The 25342-nt window shown below is 43.1% G+C and overlaps 1 protein-coding gene across 1 annotated transcript; it reads right to left on the reverse strand.

The window, feature by feature from the left end:
- Window positions 1-7798: 7798 nt before the first annotated feature.
- Window positions 7799-24861, reverse strand: KCNV2 (potassium voltage-gated channel modifier subfamily V member 2). The gene is made up of 2 exons (XM_059926450.1): window positions 23467-24861; window positions 7799-8080 (listed from the first exon to the last, which is right to left on the reverse strand). Exons 1-2 carry the CDS (start codon window positions 24859-24861, stop codon window positions 7799-7801), a joined length of 1677 nt encoding a protein of 558 aa, XP_059782433.1.
- Between the last annotated feature and the right edge of the window lie 481 nt (window positions 24862-25342).

The raw sequence follows: 25342 nt of genomic DNA on the forward strand, positions 1-25342 counted from the left end.
AGAACAGTGCTCGGCACATATATGGTTGTCCATAAATATTTGTTGAATGAAAAAAATGTGCTAGGGCTGCATTCTGAACCTAGTCCAGATGGACTACAAAGTTCCTCCTCCCACTACTCTGTGTCCTTTCAAAATGAACTCTGGTTATGAATTGGACTGTGGGACTAGTGAATTAGTAGCTTTTCTCAGGATGTGGGTAGGAGTATAGGAAAGGGAACACCGTAAAACACCCAGATGTGGGCGATTGGCAATATGGTACCAACTAAAATTTTAAGAAAAGATGAAAGTTCAAATGGATTGCTGATCTCATGAAAGCACAGAACCAGTCCCACTGCTACTTTATTCTGTGCTCACTCTTCTTTTTTTTAATTAAAAAATTTTAATACAGTTTATTATTTTTATTTTATTTTATTCTTATTTTTATTGGAGTACAGTTGCTTTACAATGTTGTGTTAGTTTTTGCTGTACAGCAAAATAAATCAGTTATACATATACATACATCCCCTCTTTTTTGGATTTCCTTCCCTTTTAGGTCCCCACAGAGCACTGAGTAGAGTTCCCTGTGTTATACAGTAGGTTCTCATTAGTTATATATTTTATACACAGTAGTGTTTTCACTCTTCTTTCTCCTCCCTTCCTGACTATCTTAATCTCCCTCTCTTCCCCTATTCTATTTAACTTTTTATTTTTCTTCCCTCCCTTCCTCTCTGCCTCTCATTTTCTTACCTCTTACTCCTTGACCCCTTTTCTCCTCTCTTTAGCTTTCTCAAAGAACAAAGCAAATTATTTTTTTGGAAAGAAGTTTAATTTCCAAGGTGTGGGAAAAATGAAATTGTCCCCCTTCTGGAGGTTCCCTTGAGCATCCTGCACTTTAATGAAATAAATGGCCTGGAGGAAGATGCGGTGAGTGGAGGGTAGTTGGTGGGTCTGTCCGCGCTTGGGTTCTCTCCCTCCCTCCCTGTTTGGCCTCTGCAGCTCTAGCGAGATGGACAGGGCAGGACAAACTTACCACTGGCCCCTGGCCCTGTGCTACTTATGAAATAGAAATAAATGACAACCTAGGGATGTTGAAGAAAGTTGAAAGAGGGGGGAGGGAGAAACCCCTCTTAACAGTGAATCTTGAAGCAGGTAGAAAAACACAATCCTGTTCCTGAATGCCAAGTTTTCATTTCCATGGATGAGTTGATCTAAGGGAAGCTGGTTTCTCTCCTTCTTCCATGAATTAGCCTCCAACAGTTTCAAGTGATGGCACCAGCTGTGTATATCTGATGGTGGGACACCCGCCCCACCAGTGGGAAGTGGAGTGACCAGGAAAGTGCATGGCACAGAACTTGTGGTTTTCATCAGGAAGTGTATGTAGCAGCATGGAAAGAACAAGGACTTGTTTCCGGCATACTTGAGTTCATATCTTTGCTGTGTCATTTTCTACCTCTGAAACCTTCGTCGTGTTACTTAACTGCTCTGTGCTTTAGTTTCCTCTTCTGTCAAGTGGAGATCATAGCCGTGCCTACCTCATTGGGTCGTTGGAAGGACTGGAGATGATACGTGATCATGGTGATGAGGACAGTGATGAAGATGAACATGAACTTGGACATTTACTCTCTGCCAGAATTGTGCTATGTGTGCACATTTGTTCACATGAAGTGCCCAGAACAATGTTTGGCACATATTGGGCATTTAATACGTTTTATTTTTTTTAAATTAGTTAGTTAATTAATTTATGGCTGCGTTGGGTCTTCGTTGCTGCGCCGGCTTTCTCTAGTTGCGGAGAGGGGGGCTCCTCTTCGTTGTGGTGTGTGTGCTTCTCATTGTGGTGGCTTCTCTTGTTGGGGAGCACGGGCTGTAGGTGCACGGGCTTCAGTAGTTGTGGCACACAGGCTTCAGTAGTTGTGGCTCATGGGCTCTAGCGCACATGCTCAGTAGTTGTGGCGCACAGGCTTAGTTGCTCCGCGGCATGTGGGATCTTCCTGGACCAGGGTTCAAACCCGTGACCCCTGAATTAGCAGGTGGATTCTTAACCACTGCACCAGAGAACTCCAATACATTTTAAATAGCATTACTATCCAGCACTGTGTAAGAGAGTAACAAAATGACTTTGGGGGATGTGAACCTTTAAGACGTGATATTTCAAGTCACTTCTCTCTTGTGAGGTGGAGAAGTTTCAGCTTCCCTGGAACCTTGATATAGAAAGCGGTATTTATCTAGGCAGATTAGGTTATGGCTGCAGAAAGAAACAACTGCAAAATCTCAGTGGCTTTACCCAGCAAAGGTGTATTTCTCACTTATACTACATGTCAAGTGGGGTCAGACTAGGGTTCTGCTTATCATTGTCACTCAGAGCTGTGGGCTGATGGATACTCCATCTTGCAATCTATTTCCATAATCATCGAGACAGAAAAAGGGAAGACTGGAATACAGAGGCAGCAGTCAAATTCTTCTGTCCAGAAGTAATACGTGTCTCTTTTGCTCACATTTGTTTGGCCAAAGCCAGACACTTGGCCACACATAACTTGAATGTGGTGGAGAAATGCAAGCTACGATGCATATATTACAGAAGAATGAAAATATTTAACAGCTCAATGACATGGACCCTAATGACCACCATAGAAGGGCATGCTCTGGATGGTGGACGTAAATGACATTGTTCATGAGGAACGGCTAATAAGAGCTACCATGAGTTGAGTACCTAGCATATGATAGACTGTGCCAGGGACTTTGCATTCATATATCAGCTAATCCTCCCAAAGAGGTCTTACTAATCTCATTATTATAATGTGGGAACTGAGGCTCAGGGAGTTTTCCTTACAATGGCATCATAGGTATTAAGGATAGAATGAACATAGTCTGCACAGGTTTTCTGGATTATAGGGAAATCCTTAAAAAAGAATAGTGCACTAGGAGACTACTGAGACTGATTTCTAGCTCCACTTTGTAATTTTTAAAGTCTGAGCACATGTGAGGATGGCAAATAGGTCTTGAGTGTCAACTCTGACAGATTTGTGTTGGCTACCGGAGAGCTGCAGTGAGAAGGTTTTCTGATGGGAAAGAGTAAAGTGATTGATTAACAGTGTCTGCTGTGGGCATAGGAAGGAAGGTGGCGGTGTGAGAAACAGATGTTTGCCATCTTTGGGCATGTTTCTTAAGTTCTCTGGGTTTCAGTTATATCACTTACAAAACAAGGTTAATAAAACTTGTGTGAGTGAAGGTAGTAGATTGGCCAGGATGGTTTCTTGATGTCTTCAGAGGGCACCAAAACATCTGTTCCTAGCCGCATATATTCCAACTTATTTTATGCACACTGTTCCATCATGTAGTCTTGAAACTCCATTTGTATGTGTGGGATGGGTTTGGGGAAGGGAATTCAACAGGCTGAGTCATTGAAAATTGCTCCTAAGGAGAGCAGAGCTGGAGGCCTTTGACAGGAAGGATGAGTCATTGGCAGTTAAGGGAGCCCATCATCACTGTCCTACAAACATCTGTGAGCTGGATATGCCTCCTGTCTTTAAATCCAAGGGCTCTGTTTCTCAGTCTGGGGTAATATGTCGGGGAGATATGAATCCTCAGATAAACATGCTTCATCTTTTCAGTGGTGATTTGGGGAATAGGAGCAATATATTTTTCTTAAGATAGACAAGGCGTATTAGTCAGGATCCAGATGGAAAATAGACAACAGACTCAAAGTGTTTAAAGAGATTTTGATAAAGATTCTGTTAAAAGGTATACTGAAGCATGCTAAAAGTATAAGGGTTATTTGAGTAAAAATAGATTTGAACTGAGCAGGGCCAAACCAGAAATGTTAAGGAGCCTTCCACCAACAGGAGCTAGAGAAAAGACTTTTATAGAGAAAAGACACACACATACATACACATATATTATATATGTATGTGTATATAGATGGCGGAATATTACTCAGCCATAAAAAAAGAATGAAATTTTGTCACTTGTGAACATGCATGGACCTGGAGGTTATTATGCTTAGTGAAATAAGTCAGACAAAGAAAGAAAAATACTGTATGTTTCCACTTACTTTTGGAATCTAAAAAATAAAACAAATGAACAAATATAATAAAATAGAAGCAGGCTCACAGATACAGAGAACAAACTAGTGGTTACCAATGGGGAGAGGGGTGAGAGGAGGGGCAAAATAGGTGAAGGGGATTAAAAGGTACAAACTACGAAGTATGATATAAATAAATTACAAGGATGTAATGTACAGCACAGGGAATATGATCAACATTTTATAATAACTTTGTATGGAGTATATCTATAAAAATATCGAATTACTATGTTGCACACCTGAAACTAATCTAATAATACAAGTTAACTATACTAAACTAAATAAAATAAAAAATTTATGTCCTGAGTCACACTAGCCACATTTCAAGTGCTCAGTAGCCACACATGGCTGGTGGCTAGTGTATTAGTGCATAATGTTTCCATCATCACAGACAGTTTTATTGGAGAGACTGGTCTGGATTCTTGTGCACAGCCCTAGATGGCTAGGGGGCTGGCAAAAGGATTCAGAAACTGTCTTCATCCACAGAATCCTCTCCCCGACGACAAGTGACCCTCTCTGGGCTTGTACAATTTTTCTATACATCCAGCAAAATAGTAACGATGATGATAATTGCAGCCACATTTATTTAGTTCTTAATATGTGCCACATAGTGTGCTAAGGGCTTTAAATACATTATGTCATTTAATTACTACCGCAACCCCCAGGAAGACACTATTGCTATCTCCATTTTAACAACGCAGAAACTGAGACTCAGAGTTAATTTGTGTGACCACACAACTATTCAGTTTTACCATATGAAACTGCCAATATTCATCTGTTTTTTTTTTTTTTTTTAAGAAAATAGCAATGTTATATGGTTCAACCTCATAGTAAATGGCAGAGCCAGATTTCGAACCCAGTTCCAAAGACCTTGTCAAGGCCAGTGTGGCTAAGCCTCTTTAAGTGACCACCTTGAAACCTGCTTCTTGCTGTTGAAGGATTAAGTGAAATAACGTTGGTTCTGTGCCTGGTGCACAGTTGGGCTCATGAAATGCTACTTCTGTTTGTTTTAACGCCTTTCTGTCAGTCTCTCTCGGGAGGCAGAGCACAGCTGTCTGAGCAGATGGGGCCAGTAAGACTGGGAGGAGGCGGCCACTGCGATTGACCAGATCCCCTCCCAGGGACCTGGAAAAGTTCATCTTCCTCACCAAGGCCTCCTCCACTCTTCCCTCCACTGCTTCCCACCCCTGTCTCTCAGGGAGTCTGTTTTGCTCAGGAGGTCAGGGTCATTTTCTCTGGGTCTTGAGCAGAGGGAGGGGTGATGGACACTGGTCCTTCCTATTCCCTGTGTCCTCAACAGCCCCAGAGGATGCATTTCATCAACAGACCCCTCCCAGGGAAGGGGTGGCATTGAGAAGGTCAGGTGGTTCTGTAAGCTGCGCTCCAGATCTCCTGCATGCTGTAACTCTGTTTTCATGATTGTTTCTGTCAAGGAGCCCGATTTGAAATTCCTCCCTCTCTTATTTGGCAAGAGGGGAGAGAAGTCCCCCTTCGCTGAGGGGCCTGATGTTTGGGTGGGGTATAGGACTTGGGGGTGATTTCCATCCATGTGAGTAACCTTTGTCTCTGAAAAACAATAGTATAGTGTTGCTGGATTTAGCAAATGCGGCTACTGGACACCCACTTAAATTTGAATTGCAGATAAACAATAGATAACTTTTTAGTAGAAGTATATACCATGCAATATTTGGAACATACTTCTACTAAAAATTATTTGTGATTTATCTGAAATTCAGGTTTACCTGGGCATCCTATTTTATCTAGCTGCCTTCCAACAGTAGGGCTTCTGTCCGTCCTTTAGGTACCAGGTCATTTATAACGATGTTAAGGATGCCTGGGACTTAGGAGGTCAGGAGATCTAGACCTTGTTCTCACCAGGTGCCCCCTACTTTCATATTCAGAGCTCCCTGTGGGAGGCGCAGAGTGAAGTGATTTAGACTATAGTTCTCAGAATGTGGTCCATGGACCACAGCAGCAGCATCACCTGGTACTTAGTAGAAAGGCACATCCTTGGGCCCCACCTGGACCTCCTGAATCAGCCAGTCTGGTGTTGGGGCCTGGACCTCCTGAATCAGCCATTCTGGGGGTGGGGCCTGGCACTCTGTGTTTCACAAACCCTGATGCAGTCTGAGAACCAAAAGTTTAGATTTCGAGCAAGAGCTTTAGGGATCAGACAGACCTGGGCTCAAAGCTCGGTCCTACCGTTTACTGGTTGTGTGAACTTGGCCTAATTACTGAACCTCTCTGAGCCTATTTCTTCCTAAATAAAAAAGGAATATGATAACTTATTTAGGGATAGATGAAGGAGTAAATGGAGTTATATATTCTAAAGTGCAGCCCATAGTGCCTGTCAGTGTAAGAACGCACAAAATGATTACTCTTATTTTTATGATTCAATTGGAGATACGATCATGCCCTGAGACAAATTTGCCCTGAGACAAATTTGATAGTTGGCATGGCAAGCCCCTAGTTACGGGGGCAACCTCTGTTTGTTCAGTTCAAAAGTGCCTTTAAATCCCAGGATTTCACTTTCCAACAGTCTTATGGAAGAAGGAAGGAATTAAGAGGAGACGGGGGCAGGGAGAGAAAGAACCTGTAGGAATTGGTTTTCTGACCCACAGATGGTGCCCAGAGCAGAGGGCCATGTCCATTTAATTCCTTTCGTTCAGTGCTTAGCCCAGAACAGTTGTCCAAAAGGCAGTGATTTTTGTTTTTTTGTTTTTGGTTTGCTTTTGTTTTTTCATGGAAAGCAGAGAAAAAGGAGGCTCTGAGAGGTGAGAACATGTAGGGGCTCCTGTCTAGGGAGGGGGACTAACACCCTCGGGCATGCGTCACAGTCAGGTCTGGAGGCACCCACATTATGGCTAGACCAGAGTTTCTCAACTTCGTCACTACTGACATTCTGGATCAGATACTTCTTTGTGATAGGGCTGTCCTGAGCATGCTTAGTAGTAACCCAGGTCTCTGCCTACTAGTCCCAGTAGCCCCTCTCATCCTCTGTCACAGTGGTGACAATCGAAACCATCTCTAGGCATTGCCAAATGTCCTGGGGCAAGTGGGGGAGGGGTGGACGAAATCTCCCTTGAATGAGAACCACCAGTCAAGAATCTACTACACAATACCTACTCAGACAATTTTAGCAGCTACCATTTATTGAGCATTTACAAGTAGTATCTCCAATCTCCATGCTCATATTACTAGGAAGGCTTTTAAAGTATAATTTAAAGTTGAAGAAACTGAGGCTCAGACAGTTAAAAGTAACTTGCCCCAAATTGAACAGCTGGTAGATCTGAGCTTCTGACTGAGGTTGGTCTAACTCCAAAGCTCGTATAGCTCCTGCCGCAACACTCCCTCTCTCTAGACAATTAAGAATGCTTTTTTCTTTCAATCAGGGAAATTCTTCTCAAGTCAACTCAAGTCCGAAAGTATTTATCGAAAAGCCATGAGAAGCTACAAGAGAAATCTAAGCTGTTGCTCCCCTCAAGGAGGTTTCAATATCAATGTCATTGGGAAGGTCAGTATCTTACACAACACTGTTAGTTACAGAGTAACATGAGGCGGTCTGAGTTTGGGCCAAAATGAACATTTCTAGAGGTAGATTTTTGTGAACTGAATGCCTTTTGTGTACGTCTGCTTCACATGTCCTTTCACTGTTAATCCTGATAATAAAAAAAAAAAAAAGGAAGGAGGAAGGAAGCCTTGAAATTCATGGCATCGACCAGCCGCACATCCTAACAAATATTAATTATTTTGCCTTGGGTTGGGCTGTGGGTTGCTTCCAGCCAAGCACTCAGCTATCTTCTTTCTGGCTCTCTGCATGAACTCCACATTCCCCCTTTCCCTTCGTATGGCGGTGTACTCGTAAGCCTTGAGCTTGCTGTAGTAATCGGAGAATTTGTTGTAGAGGATGGAAATGGGCATCCCGTTGAGGATGATCCCGAAAGCGATGCAGAGGAAGGCAAAAAGCCGGCCCAGGTGAGTCTCTGGGTACATGTCTCCATAGCCCACGGTGGAGATGCTCACCTGTGAGGGAAGGAAAGTAGAATGGAATTGTCAGCATCGGGAGTGAGGAGAAGAAAGGGAGAGGACCAGGCAGGGACGTGTCTTCCGTCCCGCTGAAGGTGCACGTGGGTCGTATAATAGCTCCTCACGGAGTCAGCTTTAGGAGGTACTGGAAAGGTTGCCTGCAAGACCTGAGGCATGGAAAGAACATAAGCTTTGGAGCTGAAAGGCTTGGGTCTAAACCCTATCACTTATCAATTTTCTTACATACAATACAGGGGAGTTATATCTACTTTAAAGGGTTGTTGTGAAGGGCACAGAAGAATAACGTGTGTGAAGTCTCTGGCGTAGAATAGGCTCAATAAATGTAGGTCTTTGCCTCTCTTCAGCTGGGGCCAAATTTAGGACGGAGTCCCTGGATTTGCCTACATGATACACGTACGGGAAAGAGCTTGGGCTTAGATCCAGTCAGACCTGGGTTTAAGTCCTGACTCTGACCCTTCCCAGCTGAGTGACCTTGGGCAAAACATTCAGAGTCTCTAAGCCTTGGTTCCTGCATCTAAAACAGGAGGGTAATAACTAACTCTCGGGATTCTTGTGAAGACTAAATAAGAAAATGATTATAAAGCACTTCACACAGTGTCAGGCACGCAAAAAGCATTAAGCAACCTCCTCTGTGGTCCTTCTCTCATCCTTAAAATAGAGACAATTGTAATAGTTCTCAGAGTTGTTATGCAGTCAAATGAGATATTTTACATGAAGGTGCTTTAATTGCAAATATCTGGAGAGACACACTCATTATTTTGCGAAGGGACTTTTGTAAGACGTCACCGACCAAAAATATGTTCACCCTGCATGAAAGTCTTCCATCACACTTGTCACACTGCTTTAAATTCCACTAATTAGAGATTTATTTAGGTTAACAAGCTTCTGGTTTTTTTTTTTTTTTTTTTTTTTTTATTTATTTATTTTTGGCTGTGTTGGGTCTTCGTTTCTGTGCACGGGCTTTCTCCGGTTGCGGCGAGCGGGGGCCACTCTTCATCGCGGTGCGCGGGCCTCTCACTGTCGCGGCCTCTCCCATTGTGGAGCACAGGCTCCAGACGCGCAGGCTCAGTAATTGTGGCTCACGGGCTTAGTTGCTCCGCGGCATGTGGGATCTTCCCAGACCAGGGCTCGAACCCATGTACCCTGCATTGGCAGGCGGATTCCTAACCACTGCGCCATCAGGGAAGCCCCCAAGCTTCTGTTTTAAAATGCAGATACCCACGGGACTAGTTATCAGTCAATGTAGCCGGAGAAAACCCAGAAAAATCTCTCGGGACCTGTTTTTTATGCCTCATGTACTAAGACTCCCTTTGGTCCCCAGACTCTTGGCAAAATTACTAGAAGCCTTTTGGGCAGGGCTGTTGATTACAGTTGAAAAAACTGTGCATCGCACAACTCCAGGGGGCAGCACTGGCTTCATCGATTTGTGTCGTCGCACAGTCTTCCAGCATATGCTTTTATAAAAGGTACAGTCACCCTGTTGATCTGTACAGAGACAGCCTTTAACTTAGAAATGTAAACATTTTTGTTGCGATGATGTAAGGATTACTTTGAACTTAGAGTAAGTATGATTGATTAGTTAGAATGAAATGGAGACGTGGGCCAGCTGGGCAAATCTGGGGGAGCTGATAAGAACCAAAGCTCCATCCAGCCCATAAAAAGGGGAAAGTTGCAACTCCTCTTGGGATGGGTGACACACTACCTCTCACTACTCCGTCTCCTGGGAGAGAACTGCTGTGGGCTGGGCTGCCCTTCTCACAGTGGAGAAACACAAGGCAGCATCTACGAGAGGCAGGAGGGTGTCGACTAGGTTAAGGAAGCAGGTGTGGCACTAGGGCCACATGGGCCTGAATCCACTTCCCAGCTGTGGGATTTGGGAAAGTCGCCTAAATTCACCCTGCCTCAGTTTCTGCTTTTGAAACATGGAGAGAATAATAGTGCGAACCTCATAGGATTGTTACAGGAATTGAAGGAGCTGCACAGGGTGTGTGTGAGGGATAATGTTAGTTCTTGTGCTTGTTAGACCAGCGGGCTGTGGAAAGAAGCTCCTCCCTGGCTCCTGCCAATGCTGTGTGAGGGAGACAGGGTGGGGGGACACTCTGTCTCCAGTAGAGAATCTGCTTTTCCCACCTTCTCGACCAAAGGGCCATGAGAGGCAGTGATAAAATAAGATCGTGGGCTAATCATAAAAAAAAAAAAAAAAGCTTGCTCTGTGTGTGTGTGTGTGTGTGTGTGTGTGTGTGTGTGTGTGTGTGTGTATTTCTTGTAACTGGCCACGCTGAAAGTAAAAGAACCCGAGTCAGATCTCTGTCCAGGTGTGTGAACAGCTTTCATTTGACACTAACCCTGTCACTCACACCTCTGTGTGAATGTTTAGTCAGTCGACTTTCCCTGGAGGAGGCCTAAAGGGAGTCTGGATATAAGAGCGAGTGACAGGAAGGGGTAGTTTCAGAAGAGGAAGCATCCATGAAAGGCCAAAGCAGAGGCTTTGGTGTAAACCAGCCCCTCAAGGGTCCAGGATTGGGGGGAGGGTTGGAGATAGGAGGATACAGAGGAAGGAAAGTAATTGAGACAAAGTACCTAATTTAAACTTCTGCTCAGTCCCCACACTGGCTTTGCTTCTCTCCCAACCCCAATTTCTTTTTTCTTTTTTTTGGCTGAACTTTGAGCAAAAAGTCAAAAGCAAAGAGAATTGGCTGAAGGAAGATTAAATATTTGATGTGCATAATATGGTCTAAATATTTTTGTATGTCTTGGATCTCTATTTTTAGAGAAAAGATCTCTTCTGATACGAGACTCTATAAGACTGGTTCTGAAGAATTTGTTCAAAATGCATAGCTAATTTATGCACTGTTCTGTTTGACTCAACCGGTGATCTGCTTCTTGGCTCCAGAGGAACTCTGGATTCCTTGGCTTTTGGAAACTTTTTCTCCACGTTCCACAGGCCAAACCATTTCTCCCTGAATGAGCATGAAAAATGGAAGGTCCCAGAAGGACCAAAGTGACCTCCCAGAGTGAGTTCTCACATTAGCAGGAGTGGGGTTTGGACATGTGACTGCAATTTCTGCAATCCATCTTAATATCCTGAAAAAACTGACTGGCTCAGCCACTCTGTAAACTGGAAACTTACCATTCCGTTGAAAATTTACATATTTTCCCTAGCCATTGGATCCCCAAAGCCAGAATGTAACCTTTCCCTAGCAGCTCACCCACTAATCAGCAAATCCTGACCCACTAAACGTTACCAGGAGAACAAGCATCCAGTTTTTCTCTGAAACTTTAGAATAAGTATACTTGACTTTCTCCTTCAGCAAGGAATGTTTGTTTCCTTCATAATGATCTACGCACAGATTACATTTTAGCACCCAGTAATCCCTGCATCTAGGAATTATGATCTCAGGGAATAAAACTGATTTTTCAAAAGAATTAACACCTCTTCTTAGTTTTCCCAAAGAATTCGAGGTGGTAAAGACTAACATTTTCTGGTTAAAATTATTACATACTTCAATGCATGTTGTCCTTTAAAGGATTTAGCTTCAAAGGCTCTATTTAGCTTACCCATGCTGCTGTTGCTACAAATATTTTAGGAATTCCTCTTTGGGATTATAATCTGCACAGAGGATTCAGTGGCATGACCTTGAAACAAGTGTTCTTATTCCCCTTGAGGGTTAACTCTAGGTGCCAGTCTTCAACTCAAGGGTCTTGACTATTTAAAAATATTGAATCCACCTTCAAAAAAGTAAAGATTTAGCCCCACTACAAAGAAGTATTAATAAATGGACATGTCACAGGCGCTGAAGATAATTCCTCAGTGGAATTCAAAAAATGTTTTGATCAGTGGAAACACTGTTAGAATGAGGTCATGGGTAATCACCTTGAAAAGAACAACCGGCCTCATCCGTATATGAAAGTTCTGACATGTACATAAATTGTACAATAAGGGGGAGGTGTGCAGAAGCTAAGGCAAGTTTGGGATCTATTCCTAGAAAGGTACACAATAGTGACAATGCCCTCCACATCCTCAGCTTACTTGCTACTTCTCCCTGCCCTCTACAATTCTATCACGTCCCGCTCAAGTTATATTGGCCAACAGGAGGGGTTTAGAGAGACAGAAGGGGACCACCCCAAAATCAGGAGTCCGCCAGATCAAAAGTTATAAAAGTGCCTAAGAGCCTTTGCCCCCCTTTATGACTCCTGTGCTATTTCTGAAGAAGCTAGGAGAACTTTAATGCCTTCTGTGCCAGACATTTACTCATTATCTCTCAGCCCTAAAGCCCGATACCCTTCTGTGCTCTTTTTTGTAATTCAGCGGCTGGGAGGATGTAAACTACATTTCCCAGATTTCCTTGCCTGCTGTCTTCTGGTTAGGTTCTGCCAATGAGAGACACGGGTGGGAGACTAGAAGATGGAATGAGGAAGTAAGAGTCTCTCTTCCTGCTTCTGGGTTCTGTCATCATCCTTCAACAACAGCAGATAGCTATGGCTCAGGCATCTTTCAGCACACCCAGCACCAGCCTCGGGATGCCATCTTAGGGGTCTGGCAACAGCTACACAGTGGTTCCTTCTCTGTACTCCTAGGCTCCAGTAACTCTACCTTCTCCCATTTGTCTCCCCAGTTCTGGGGCCAACACTAGTTCCTACAGTTACCAATCTTTGGGTTATCTCACTTTCTCCTTTTTGCTCTTCCAGCCTATGTATCTATCTCCCTGTATCGATTTCCTTCTGTTTAAAATATCCCACGTTTTGTTTTCTGTTATCCTGATTCACCTTCCAAAGGGGTCTTCTCAAAGCAAGCAAGCAATCAATAAAAATAAAATAAAATAAAATAAATCTCAGTGATCTTCTAAGTGCCACCTATTTGCAAGGAAATGATAACATACTTGAGGAAAACAAAGATAGAAACAAGGTCTCTGGGCTACAACTATCTGATGCTTCAGCTAGAGATAGTTTTCATGAATTTTGAAGGAATGAGTTCATGACATAGTTTCCTATGTAGTTTCTACAGCTTTAACTTGCTCTGGAAAGCTCAGAAGGAAATGGTCTATTGAACAGTCCAATTGTCCTTTTCTCCTTAAAAACATAGCCACAACAGAGGCCAAAGCTTACAGCCTCATCATAGAGCTAATTGTTCTTGTTGAGCTATGCCGAGCATTTCCCACACCCAGGCAACCCGGAGAGTCCCAACATGGCTGGAGCTGCTCCAGGCATGGGCCTGTTTATTTGGACACTCAGAAACTCTCCCAAGATAGAACGGCTGACCCTTTTGTCCATCTTACAGCCTCTCTCTTTTCCCCAGGAGAGAAGGAATCACTTCTGTTTTATTTTCCCAAAAATGAAACTGGAAGCAAAGGTTATTGCTTCCATGTGATAAAGGCTATCAACTAGTCAGATATGGTAGCTTCTATTTATTGAGGATAGCATACAGGCTAGTGTTTTTACATATGTTTCCTATTACATTAGTGCTTACAAATAACCGCCGTTTGACAGATGAGTAGGATGGGTCTATCTTATATCCTAATGCATGAGCATTTGCAGACATGAGTGTCCATGAGGGATTTGTTCTGCAGCTGTAGGAGAATTCACATTAATGAAAATTACTGTGTTTCTCTTAAAAACCCGAGTTGAATTACAGAGGAAGGTTGCAGGATCCTTGGCATAGAGAGAGGGGAGATTATTAAAAACAAGTCAGATTTTGGGGTTGTCTGAGAGTACTAAAAACACATGGAGGGAGGGATTAGAGAACCTTTCCCTAATGTGGGTGAATATACCACAAGGGCTACAGCACTGGAGTGGGGCAAGAAAATACCAATCCTGTTTTTCCTTACCTCTTTACATTTTCAATGTGTGAGTGTATGTTTTCTGATACACATAATATATTTGAGCAGTAATATCTTAATGCAGTACAATGATTGTATTACTGGACCCAATTCTTTGTATCTTCCTGTATCCAAGCTCTTTGCCATATAACTTTGCAGTGCTTTCCTACAGTGAGTGGGCTAACCTGCTCTTCCCTTTGACTCTGAGTTTGGCCTTGTGACTCACTTTGGCCAATGAGTTGAGCAAGTGTCATGAACAGAAGCTTATCAGTGCTTGCATGATTGGGCTTGCACTCTCTCTCTCTTGCCCTTTGCCACGGCCATGGATACATGCCTGCTGGATGATGAAAGACCTAGTCTCCTTCTTCATCCAGCTGTCAGCCAGCTGACCATCAGACTGTGATGTGAGCAGCTGACACCAGTCCAAGGTTCTTCTAACCTTGTACTTGAAACCAGCCTGAGTTGCTGACTTGCAAACTCACAAGGCAAATAGATGCTTGACGTTTCGAGCCACTGAATTTTGGGGTAGTTTGTGATGCATTGTTATTATAGCAATAAATAGCTTATAACTTATGATTAACTAAACACATATTTATCATGGGTGTGTGCTCAGAATTTTTTAAATTATGAGATGTATGATCAATAAAATGCTTGGAGAATATTGGATCAGAGTTACTTTTAGGATTCTACTTCTCAGATTCTCATGTCTGCTTGGTCACGTCTATTTAGATGACTTCCTTCTCATCATTCAAGATTTAGTTCAATGTCATCTTCTCCAAGAAGGCTTCTCTGACTATTCCACTAGTCCATCAAAGGTAGATTCTGCCACCCAGATCACTCTCTATCCTATTATCCTATATAAGACACACTCATATCTGAAATGATTTATTATCTTTCTCCATTAGGATGTAAACTCCATGAGGGAAAAAATTTCACCTTTTTTTTTTTTTCTTATTACTCGGTATCCCTAGTATTTAGAATACTCCTTGGCACACTAAGTGCTCAAAAAACTCTTGCTCACCTCCAGTGCTGGACCCCCCATGGCAAACAACTAGCAAGACAGGAACACAACCCCACCTATTAGCAGAGAGGCTGCCTAAAATCATAATAAGTTCACAGATACCCCAAAACACACCACTGGACACTGTCCTGCCCACCAGAAAGACAAGATCCAGTCTCATCCACCAGACCACAGGCACCAGTCCCCTCCACCAGGAAGCCTACACAACCCACTGAACCAACTGTAGCCACTGGGGGCAGACACCAAAAACAACGGGAACTACGAACCTGCAGCCTGGGAAAAGGAGACCCCAAACACAGTAAGATAAGCAAAATGAGAAGACAGAAAAACACACAGCAGATGAAGGAGCAAGGTTAAAACCCAGCACACCAAACAAATGAACAGGAAATAGGCAGTCTACCGGAAAAAGAATTCAGACTAATGATAGTAAAGATGATCCAAAATCTTGGAAATAGAATGGAGAAAATACAAGAAACGTTTAACAAGGACCTAGAAGAACTAAAGAGCAAACAAACAATGATGAACAACACAATAAATGAAATTTAAAATTCTCTAGAAGGAATCAATAGCAGAATAAATGAGGCAGAAAAATGGATAAGTGACCTGGAAGATAAAATAGTGGAAATAATTACCACAGAGCAGAATAAAGAAAAAAGGATGAAAAGAATTGAGGACATTCTCAGAGACCTCTGGGACAACACTAAATGCACCAACATTTGAATTATAGGGGTCCCAGAAGAAGAAGAGAAAAAGAAAGGGACTGAGAAAATAGTTGAAGAGATTATGGTTGAAAACTTCCCTAATATGGGAAAGGAAATAGTCAACCAAGTCCAGAGAGTGCAGAGAGTCCCATACAGGATAAATCCAAGGAGAAACACGCCAAGACACATATTAATCAAACTCTCAAAAATTAAATTAAAAAAATATTAAAAGCAGCAAGGGGGCTTCCCTGGTGGCACAGTGGTTGAGAATCTGCCTGCCAATGCAGGGGACACGGGTTCGAGCCCTGGTCTGGGAAGATCCCACATGCCGCGGAGCAACTGGTCCTGTGAGCCAAAACTACTAAGCCTGCGCGTCTGGAGCCTGTGCTCCGCAACAAGAGAGGCCGCGATAGTGAGAGGCCCGTGCACCGTGATAAAGAGTGGCCCCCGCTCGCCGCAACTAGAGAAAGCCCTCGCACAGAAACAAAGACCCAACACAGCCAAAAATAAATAAATAAATTTATATTAAAAAAAAAAAGCAGCAAGGGAAAAGCAACAATTAACGTACAAGGGAATCCCCATAAGGTTAACAGCTGATCTTTCAGCAGAAATTCTGCAGGCCAGAAAGGAGTGGCAGGACATATTTAAAGTGATGAAAGGGAAAAACCTACAACCAAGATTACTCTACTCAGCGAGGACCTCATTCAGATTCGATGGAGAAATTAAAACCTTTACAGACAAGCAAAAGCTGAGAGAATTCAGCACCACCAAACCAACTTTACAACAAATGCTAAAGGAACTTTTCTAGGCAGGAAACACAAAAGAAGGAAAAGACCTACAATAACAAACCCCCCAAAATTAAGAAAATGGTAATAAGAACATACATATTGATAATTACCTTAAATGTAAATGGATCAAATGCTCCAACCAAAAGACATAGACTGGCTGAATGGTTACAAAACAAGACCCATATATATGCTGCCTACAAGAGACCCACTTCAGACCTAGGGACACATACAGACTGAAAGTGAGGGGATGGAAAAAGATATTCCATGCAAATGGAAATCAAAAGAAAGCTGGAGTAGCAATTCTCATATCAGACAAAACAAACTTTAAAATAAAGACTATTACAAGAGACAAAGAAGGACACTACATAATGATCAAGGGATCAATCCAAGAAGAAAATATAACAATTGTAAATATTTATGCACCCAACATAGGAGCACCTCAATACATAAGGCAAATGCTAACAGCCATAAAAGGGGAAATCGATGGTAACACGACTTTAACACCCCACTTTCACCAATGGACATCATCCAAAATGAAAATAAATAAGGAAACACAAGCTTTAAATGATACATTAAACAAGATGGACTTAATTGATAGTTAGAAGACATTCCATCCAAAAACAACAGAATACACTTTCTTCTCAAGTGCTCATGGAACATTCTCCAGGATAGATCATATCTTGGGTCACAAATCAAGCCTTGGTAAATCTAAGAAAATTGAAATCATATCAAGTATCTTTTCTGACCGCAACGCTATGAGACTAGATATCAATTACAGGAAAAAAACTGTAAAAAATACAAACTCATGGAGGCTAAATACGCTACTAAATAACCAAGAGATCACTGAAGAAATCAAAGAGGAAATCAAAAAATACCTAGAAGCAAATGACAATGAAAACACGATGACCCAAAACCTACGGGATGCAGCAAAACCAGTTCTAAGAGGGAAGTTTATAGCAATACAATCCTACCTCAAGAAACAAGAAGCATCTCAAATAAGCAACCTAACCTTACACATAAAGCAATTAGAGAAAGAAGAACAAATAAAACCCCAAAGTTAGCAGATGGAAAGAAATCATAAAGATCAGATCAGAAATAAATGAAAAAAATGAAGGAAATGATAGCAAAGGTCAATAAAACTAAAAGCTTGTTCTTTGAGCAGATAAACAAAATTGATAAACCATTAGCCAGACTCATCAAGAAAAAAAGGGAGAAGACTCAAATCAACAGAATTAGAAATGAAAAAGGAGAAGTAACAACTGACACTGCAGAAATACAAAGGATCATTAGAGATCACTACAAGCAACTCTATGCCAATAAAATGGACAACCTGGAAGAAATGGACAAATTCTTAGAAAAGCACAACCTTCTGAGACTGAAACAGGAAGAAATAGAAAATATAAACAGACAATCACCAGCACTGAAATTGAGACTGTGATTAAAAATCTTCCAACAAACAAAAGCCCAGGACCAGATGGCTTCACAGGTGAATTCTATCAAACATTTAGAGAAGAGCTAACACCTATCCTCAAACTCTTCCAAAATATAGCAGAGGGAGGAACACTCCCAAACTCATTCTACGAGGCCACCATCACCCTGATACAAAAACTAGACAAGGATGTCACAAAGAAAGAAAACTACTGGCCAGTATCACTGATGAACATAGATGCAAAAATCCTCAACAAAATACCAGCAAACAGAATCCAACAGCACATTAAAAGGGTCATACAGCATGATCAAGTGAGGTTTATCCCAGGAATGCAAAGGTTCTTCAATATATGCAGATCAATCAATGTGATACACCATATTAACAAATTGAAGAATAAAAATCATATGATCATCTCAATAGATGCAAAAAAAGCTTTTGACAAAATTCAACACCCATTTATGATAAAAATTCTCCAGAAAGTAGGCATAGAGGGAACCTACCTCAGCATAATAAAGGTCATATATGACAAACCCACAGCCAACATCGTTCTCAGTGGTGAAAACTGAAACCATTTCCTCTAAGATCAGGGACAAGACAAGGTTGCCCACTCTCACCACTATTATTCAACATAGTTTGGTAACTTTTAGCCACAGCAATCTCAGAGACAGAAAAGAAATAAAAGGAATCCAAATCAGAAAAGAAGAAGTAAAACTGTCACTGTTTGCAGATGACATGATACTATACATTGAGAATCCTAAAAATGCCACCAGAAAACTCCTAGAGCTAATCAATGAATTTGGTAAAGTAGCAGGATACAAGATTAACGTGCAGAAATCTCTTGCATTCCTATACACTAATGATGAAAAATCTGAAAGAGAAATTAAGGAAACACTCCTATTTACCATTGCAACAAAAAGAATAAAATACCTAGGAATAAACCTACCTAAGGAGACAAAAGACCTGTATGCAGAAAACTGTAAGACACTGATGAAAGAAATTAAAGATGATACAAACAGATGGAGAGATATACCATGTTCTTGGATTGGAAGAATCAACACTGTGAAAATGACTATACTACCCAAAGCAATCTACAGATTCAATGCAATCCCTATCAAACTACCAAAGGCGTTTTTCACAGAACTAGAACAAAAAATTTTACAATTTGTATGGAAACACAAAAGACCCTGAATAGCCAAAGTAATCTTGAGAAAGAAAAACGGAGCTGGAGGAATCAGGCTCCCTGACTTCAGACTATGTTACAAAGCTACAGTAATCAAGACAGTATGGTACTGGCACAAAAACAGAAATATAGATCAATGGAACAGGATAGAAAGCCCAGAGATACCCATGCACATATGGTCACCTTATCTTTGATAAAGGAGGCAAGCGTATACAGTGGAGAAAAGACAGCCTCTTCAATAAGTGGTGCTGGGAAAAATGGACAGCTACATGTAAAAGAATGAAATTAGAACACTCCCTAACACCATACACAAAAATAAACTCAAAATGGATTAAAGACCTAAATGTAAAGCCAGATACTATAATACTCTTAGAGGAAAACATAGGCAGAACACTCTATGACATAAATCACAGCAAGATCCTTTTTGATCCACCTCCTAGAGAAATGGAAATAAAAACAAAAATAAACAAAGGGGACCTAATGAAACTTTAAAGCTTTTTCACAGCAAAGGAAACCATAAGCAAGACAAAAAGACAGCCCTCAGAATGGGAGAAAATATTTGCAAATGAAGCAACTGATAAAGGATTAATCTCCAAAATATACAAGCAGCTCATGCAGATTAATATCAAAAAAACAAACAATCGAATCCAAAAATAGGCAGAACACCTAAACAGACATTTCTCCAAAGAAGGTATACAGATTGCCAACAAACACATGAAAGGATGCTCAACATCACTAATCATTTGAGAAACGCAAATCAAAACTACAATGAGGTATCATCTCACACCCGTCAGATTGGCCATCATCAAAAAATCTACAAACAATAAATGCTGGAGAGGGTGTGGAGAAAAGGGAACCCTCTTGCACTGTTGGTGGGAATGTAAATTGATACAGCCACTATTGAGAACAGTATGGAGGTTCCTTAAAAAGTAAAAGTAGAACTACCGTATGACCCACCAATCCCACTACTGGGCATATACCCTGAGAAAACCATAATTCAAGAAGAGTCATGTACCACAATGTTCATTGCAGTTCTATTTACAATAGCCAGGACATGGAAGCAAACTAAGTGTCTATCGACAGATGAATAGATAAAGAAGATGTGGCACATATATACAATGGAATATTACTCAGCCATAAAAAGAAATGAAATGGAGGTATTTGTAATGAGGTGGATGGAGTTAGAGTCTGTCATACAGAGTGAAGTAAGTCAGAAAGAGAAAAACAAATATCGTATGCTAACACACATATATGGAGTCTAAAAAAAATGGTTCTGAAGAACCTAGGGGCAGACAGGTATAAAGATGCAGACGTAGAGAATGGACTTGAGGACACGGGGGGGGCGGAAGGGTAAGCTGGGAGGAAGTGAGAGAGTGGCATGGACATATATACACTACCAAATAGATAGCTTGTGGGAAGAAGCCGCATAGCACAGGGAGATCAGCTCGGTGCTTTGTGTCCACCTAGGGGGGTGGGATAGGGAGGGTGGGAAGGAGACGCAAGAGGGAAGGGATATGGGGATATATGTGTACCTATAGCTGATTCACTTTGTTATACAGCAGAAACTAACACAACATTGTGAAGCAATTATACTCCAATAAAGATGTTAAAAAATAATCTTGCTCAATGAATGAAGAAGATGGATTTTTGTGGGTTATGTGAAGAATTGGTCCTAATATTTTGCATCTTTTTACTTGGCATCTTCTTTTCTCTTTGCTATATTGAAAATAAGGGCCCTTACTACACAATATACAATGTCATAAGAAGTATACAGAGGAATTGGGTTAATAGTATATTGGTCCTGGGGAATAGAGCAGTCCTCAAATGTTCAAGGGGAGTTGCTCCTATTGTTTTCATAGGTTAGTTTAGAAACGAACACAACCTATCAGTCTTTAATCCATAATGATTTTTAATAGTATATATAATTCTCAGAAACTAAAATGGATGAAGGTCATTGGTAAAGGTTAAGGTTGGTAAATGGTAGGTTGACATGTGTAAATTTTGGCCTGTGAAAATAGTGCCTGATAGAGATAATGGGTACAAAAGAAAATTCACATTGGTAAAAGCAATAATTAGTAAAATTTGTTATAGATAGAAACTGAATGGTGATTCAAGTTTTATTGTAAAGTCTATAGAAAACAGTGACCTTGAGTAAGATAATTTTTGTTAATATTAAAAAGGGGATAATTTGAAAATTTAAATGTTATTAAACAATAAACACATCAAGAAATTAAAGGGGATCACTAGGCATTCACTTCAGGAATTTTTTTAAAAAGAAAAATTCATTATTAGCAATAGAATTCTTATCAAAAATTTTATATTAATATACAAAAGGTAAAAAATGTTTTGTGTATTCAAAATATAGTATCAAAGGGTCCACTAGGTGCAGCTTACATACGCTAGCCTTCTAAGATATTTGGACGAATGGAAACTTGACTCCCTAAAACTTGGTATTATATCATCAGCATGTGGATTTTCTCTTTTCCCTCCTTGCTTTACTCACCTCCAAAGTAAACGTCATTTGCTGGGGACAAATCATCCTGCATCAACCCCGTCTGTACACATGATTTATCTACTATGGGGATGACCTTTTGTCATTTGGAATATGATCAGAGGAGCGGCATTTGGCCAGCTCGTTTGGAAGAGCCTAACATCATCCCATCACTGAAGAAAGCTCACAAATCTTGTTGTACATATGAGAGCTCTGCTTTCCAGAGAAGCAAGGCTCACTGAATTGTAGAGCTCTACACCCTCCCCTTTTGAGATGAGGAAACTGAGGACAGGGAGGTAGGGAGTGAGGTTTCACAGTTAATCATGTAGGATCACAGTTAATTATTAGCAGATCTGGGACTAGAATCTAAATCTAAATCTTCCATTCCACTATACTACACTATTAGTAGGAGCCTTGGGTAGGTTCATATCAGAACTCCAGACTGTGGGTTCTAACATATCCAATGTTAATGTTGAAAATATCCACTTTCTAATATAGGAAAAACTGGTTATATTTGCTTAATGTCTTTAAAGGCATTACAAACAATCTACTTAAAAAAAATAAGGAAAGCATACACCCAGTTCTTTCCTATGCACATATGTCAACGTGTTCACTAATCTTAGAAGACCCAATCAGCATTTCCAGGGATTCAGGGATTTTCCAAGGATTTAGTCTAGCACATCAGAAACACAGATATTTGAGTAAATGGCATAAATTATTATAAAAGGCAAACACCAAAGAAAATGCCAAAAATAACTAATATACTAAGTGCAAATTAAGCAAGGCATGCAGAAAAACTGAAGCTTGAAAGAGGCAGTGCTGGGCTGTGGAAAGGGCATGCATTTTGCAACTGGACAGGCTTGTCCTCACGTTACTACCTTTAGCTGTGTGTCTAAATTATTATTATAACTCAAATTATCTGCACCTCAGTTCCTCTAGCTGTAAAATGGGGCAATAATGCCAGGTCCTGAAAGAATTTTTGTGGCATTGGAGCAAGTTTCAGTGTTAGATGCTCAGATTTAGCTAGAACCAGTGGGATTTCAGTGAGGGTTGACACTCTTCAGCCAAGTCTCATTTCCTCCCCTGCATACATGGACGGCTTCCTTCAAAATTTGAAGGAAAATTTTCCTCTTAAAAAAATAGTGATCCTGGGCTTCCCTGGTGGTGCAGTGGTTGAGAGTCTGCCTGCCAATGCAGGGGACACGGGTTCGAGCCCTGGTCTGGGAAGATCCCACATGCCGCGGAGCGACTGGGCCCGTGAGCCACAACTGCTGAGCCTGCGCGTCTGGAGCCTGTGCTCCGCAACAAGAGAGGCCGCGATAGTGAGAGGCCTGCGCACCGCGATGAAGAGTGGCCCCCACTTGCCACAACTGGAGAAAGCCCTTGCACAGAGGCGAAGACCCAACACAGCCAAAAATAAAATTAATTAATTAATTAATTAAAAAAAAAAAAGTGATCCTAACCACCTCACATGGTTGTGATGCTGAAATAAGATATGCTTTATAAACCACTTAGGACAATAGGTGTTCAATAAGGGACAAGTAACAAGAATGACGATGACGAATCTTCCCAGGAACGTGAACAATGACTACTCCTTAAAATCAGCCTCTCAGGGGTATTAAGACTAAATCTAGATCTGGAGATAACTAAGACCACACCAAATTTCTTGGACTACGTCTTTCTTACTGGACTACGTCTTTCCAACCTTTTAGCACCCACCCGTTGTTGTTGTTTTTTTTTTTCTGTTTTGTTGTTTTTATCTTTTGTTTTTTTAAGCTGGGGACATGGAAGGAATGGAGAAAGCAATGGCCGTTAAACAAGGCAGGGGAAAGATGAGGGAACAAAGCAAGGCAGGTGGCATGACCCAGGAAAGAGAGGAGCAGCGTCTGTCGGGCTGGGGAAGTGGGTGGGAAAGCCCGCGGGCCGTGGTGCTCACCGCGGCCCACCACCAGGCGTGGGGGATGCTGGTGAAGTTGGTTCCACGCACGTCGTGCTCCACGGAGTAGACGGCCTCAGAGAAGGTGAAGATGCCCATGGTGATGAAGAGCAGCAGGCAGCCCACCTGCTGGTAGCACTGGCGCAGCGTGAAGCCGAAGGCACGCAGGCCGGTGGAGTGGCGCGCCAGCTTGAGGATGCGGAAGATGCGCAGGAGGCGCATGACGCGCAGCACCTGGCCCACGCGGCCCATGGTCTCGAGGTCGTGCTCGTGCAGCGAGCCCTTGCCGCGCACCTGGTCCTCGCTCGTGAAGCACTCGAGCAGCAGCTGCAGGTAGAGTGGCAGGATGGCCACCAGGTCCACCAGGTTGAGGGCGCTCCGCGCGAAGCGCCGCAGGTCGGGCGTGGAGGCCAGGCGCAGCAGGAACTCGAGCGTGAAGAAAGCCATGCATAGCATCTCCACGTGCTCCAGGAAGGGCCGCGGGTTGCCGCCGCCCGCGCCCTGCTCCGCCTGCTGCTGCATCTCCTCCACCGTGTTGAGCGCCAGCGCCACGACGGAGATGAGCACGAAGAGGCTGGAGGCCACCCCGATGGCCTTGGCGGCCACCGACGAGAAGGGCTTCTCCATGAGGTTCCAGAGGCGGCGCCGCTGCGGCCCGTAGAAGCGCATGTCTCGGAAGAGCTCCTCGGCCTCCTCGGCCTGCGCCTGGGCGCGCAGCTCGCGCTGGATCTTGAGCTGCTCGCTCAGCTCGTCGCGCCTCTCCTCGAAGCAGATGAGGCAGCAGCGCGGCGAGTACTTGAGCCGCACGCCCCAGTAGCCCAGTTCCTCCAGGAAGCAGCGCGGGCACAGCTCGTCGCGCACCAGCAGCACCCCGGACGCGTAGAAGTTGTAGATGAGCTGGAAGACCTCCGGGTCGCGGTCGAAGAAGTATTCGTCCGTCTGCGCCTCGTAATCGTCGCACAGGCCCAGCTGGCGGCTGCGGCTGGTGGAGGTGACCAGGCGCCCCAGGCGCGTCTTGGGGTAGCTGGCCAGCTCGGCGTACTCCAGGTGGTAGCTGTGGCCGCCCACGTTCACGTTCAGAGTGGAGGACACGACCGGAGCGTCGGTGCCGCCTTCGCCGTGGTTGGTGGTGGCCTCTCCGGACTGCTGGTCCTCCGCTGCCAGGTCGTCCTTCCACTGCTCCTCCTCCTCCTCCCCATCCTCGTCCTCGTCGATGTAGTAGTTATAGTTGCCCTCGGTCCACGACGGGACGCTGGCCTGCGAGCCCAGGCGGGTCCCCACGGAGCAGATGCTCCTGCGTTGTTGGCTGCCCGCTGCCTGGGATGCGTCTTCACTCTCCGCAGTATGCCAGGACCTGTAGCCCCAAGACCGCCTCCTCTCATTCTGTTTCAGCATGGCTGGAGGCAGTGGACCCTTGCTTTTCCCTCCTGGTTGTCGTAGGGTCCCCAGCCTGCTCACCGCCACTGGTAGACGGATCACGTGCTCTGCACCGTAGTAGAGAGACCGGCCTGGACCAGCAGACCTGGGGTCCGCAGCCAGCCTCGCCCTCAGAGCTCTCCCTCCTCAGGCCCTGGGCAGCCCAGCCCAGCCCAGCCTGCCGGGTCTGAACGCGTAGGCAGACGGCTGTTGACTGCTCTAATCTTGCTGATAGGGAAGAAGTGTTAGGAGGGATTTAGAGCCTCTTAGCCAGTTTCCTCCCCCTCTCCCTCCACTCTGTGACCTAGGGGATGATTATGTGTCTTAAATCTGTAGATAATGAGAAGGTGGCAGAGATGATTGCTAATAAAAATGTCGGCCAACCCTGCCCTTAGGAAGTGCCCAGTGTCCCTGTGCTGAGATGAAATCAACTGAATTTGCTATAGAATGTATGTGCCTG

This window comes from Balaenoptera ricei, chromosome 6 (genome assembly GCF_028023285.1).
Source record: "Balaenoptera ricei isolate mBalRic1 chromosome 6, mBalRic1.hap2, whole genome shotgun sequence".
Classification (NCBI taxonomy): Eukaryota; Metazoa; Chordata; class Mammalia; order Artiodactyla; family Balaenopteridae; genus Balaenoptera; species Balaenoptera ricei.

Coding starts and splice junctions, on each gene's coding strand:
- KCNV2 (XM_059926450.1), bottom strand. CDS start 24,861: ATGCTGAAACAGAATGAGAGGAGGCGGTCTTGGGGCTACAGGTCCTGG. Junction 8,081..23,466: donor ACGCCTGGTGGTGGGCCGCG/GTGAGCACCACG, acceptor CTTCCCTCACAG/GTGAGCATCTCCACCGTGGG.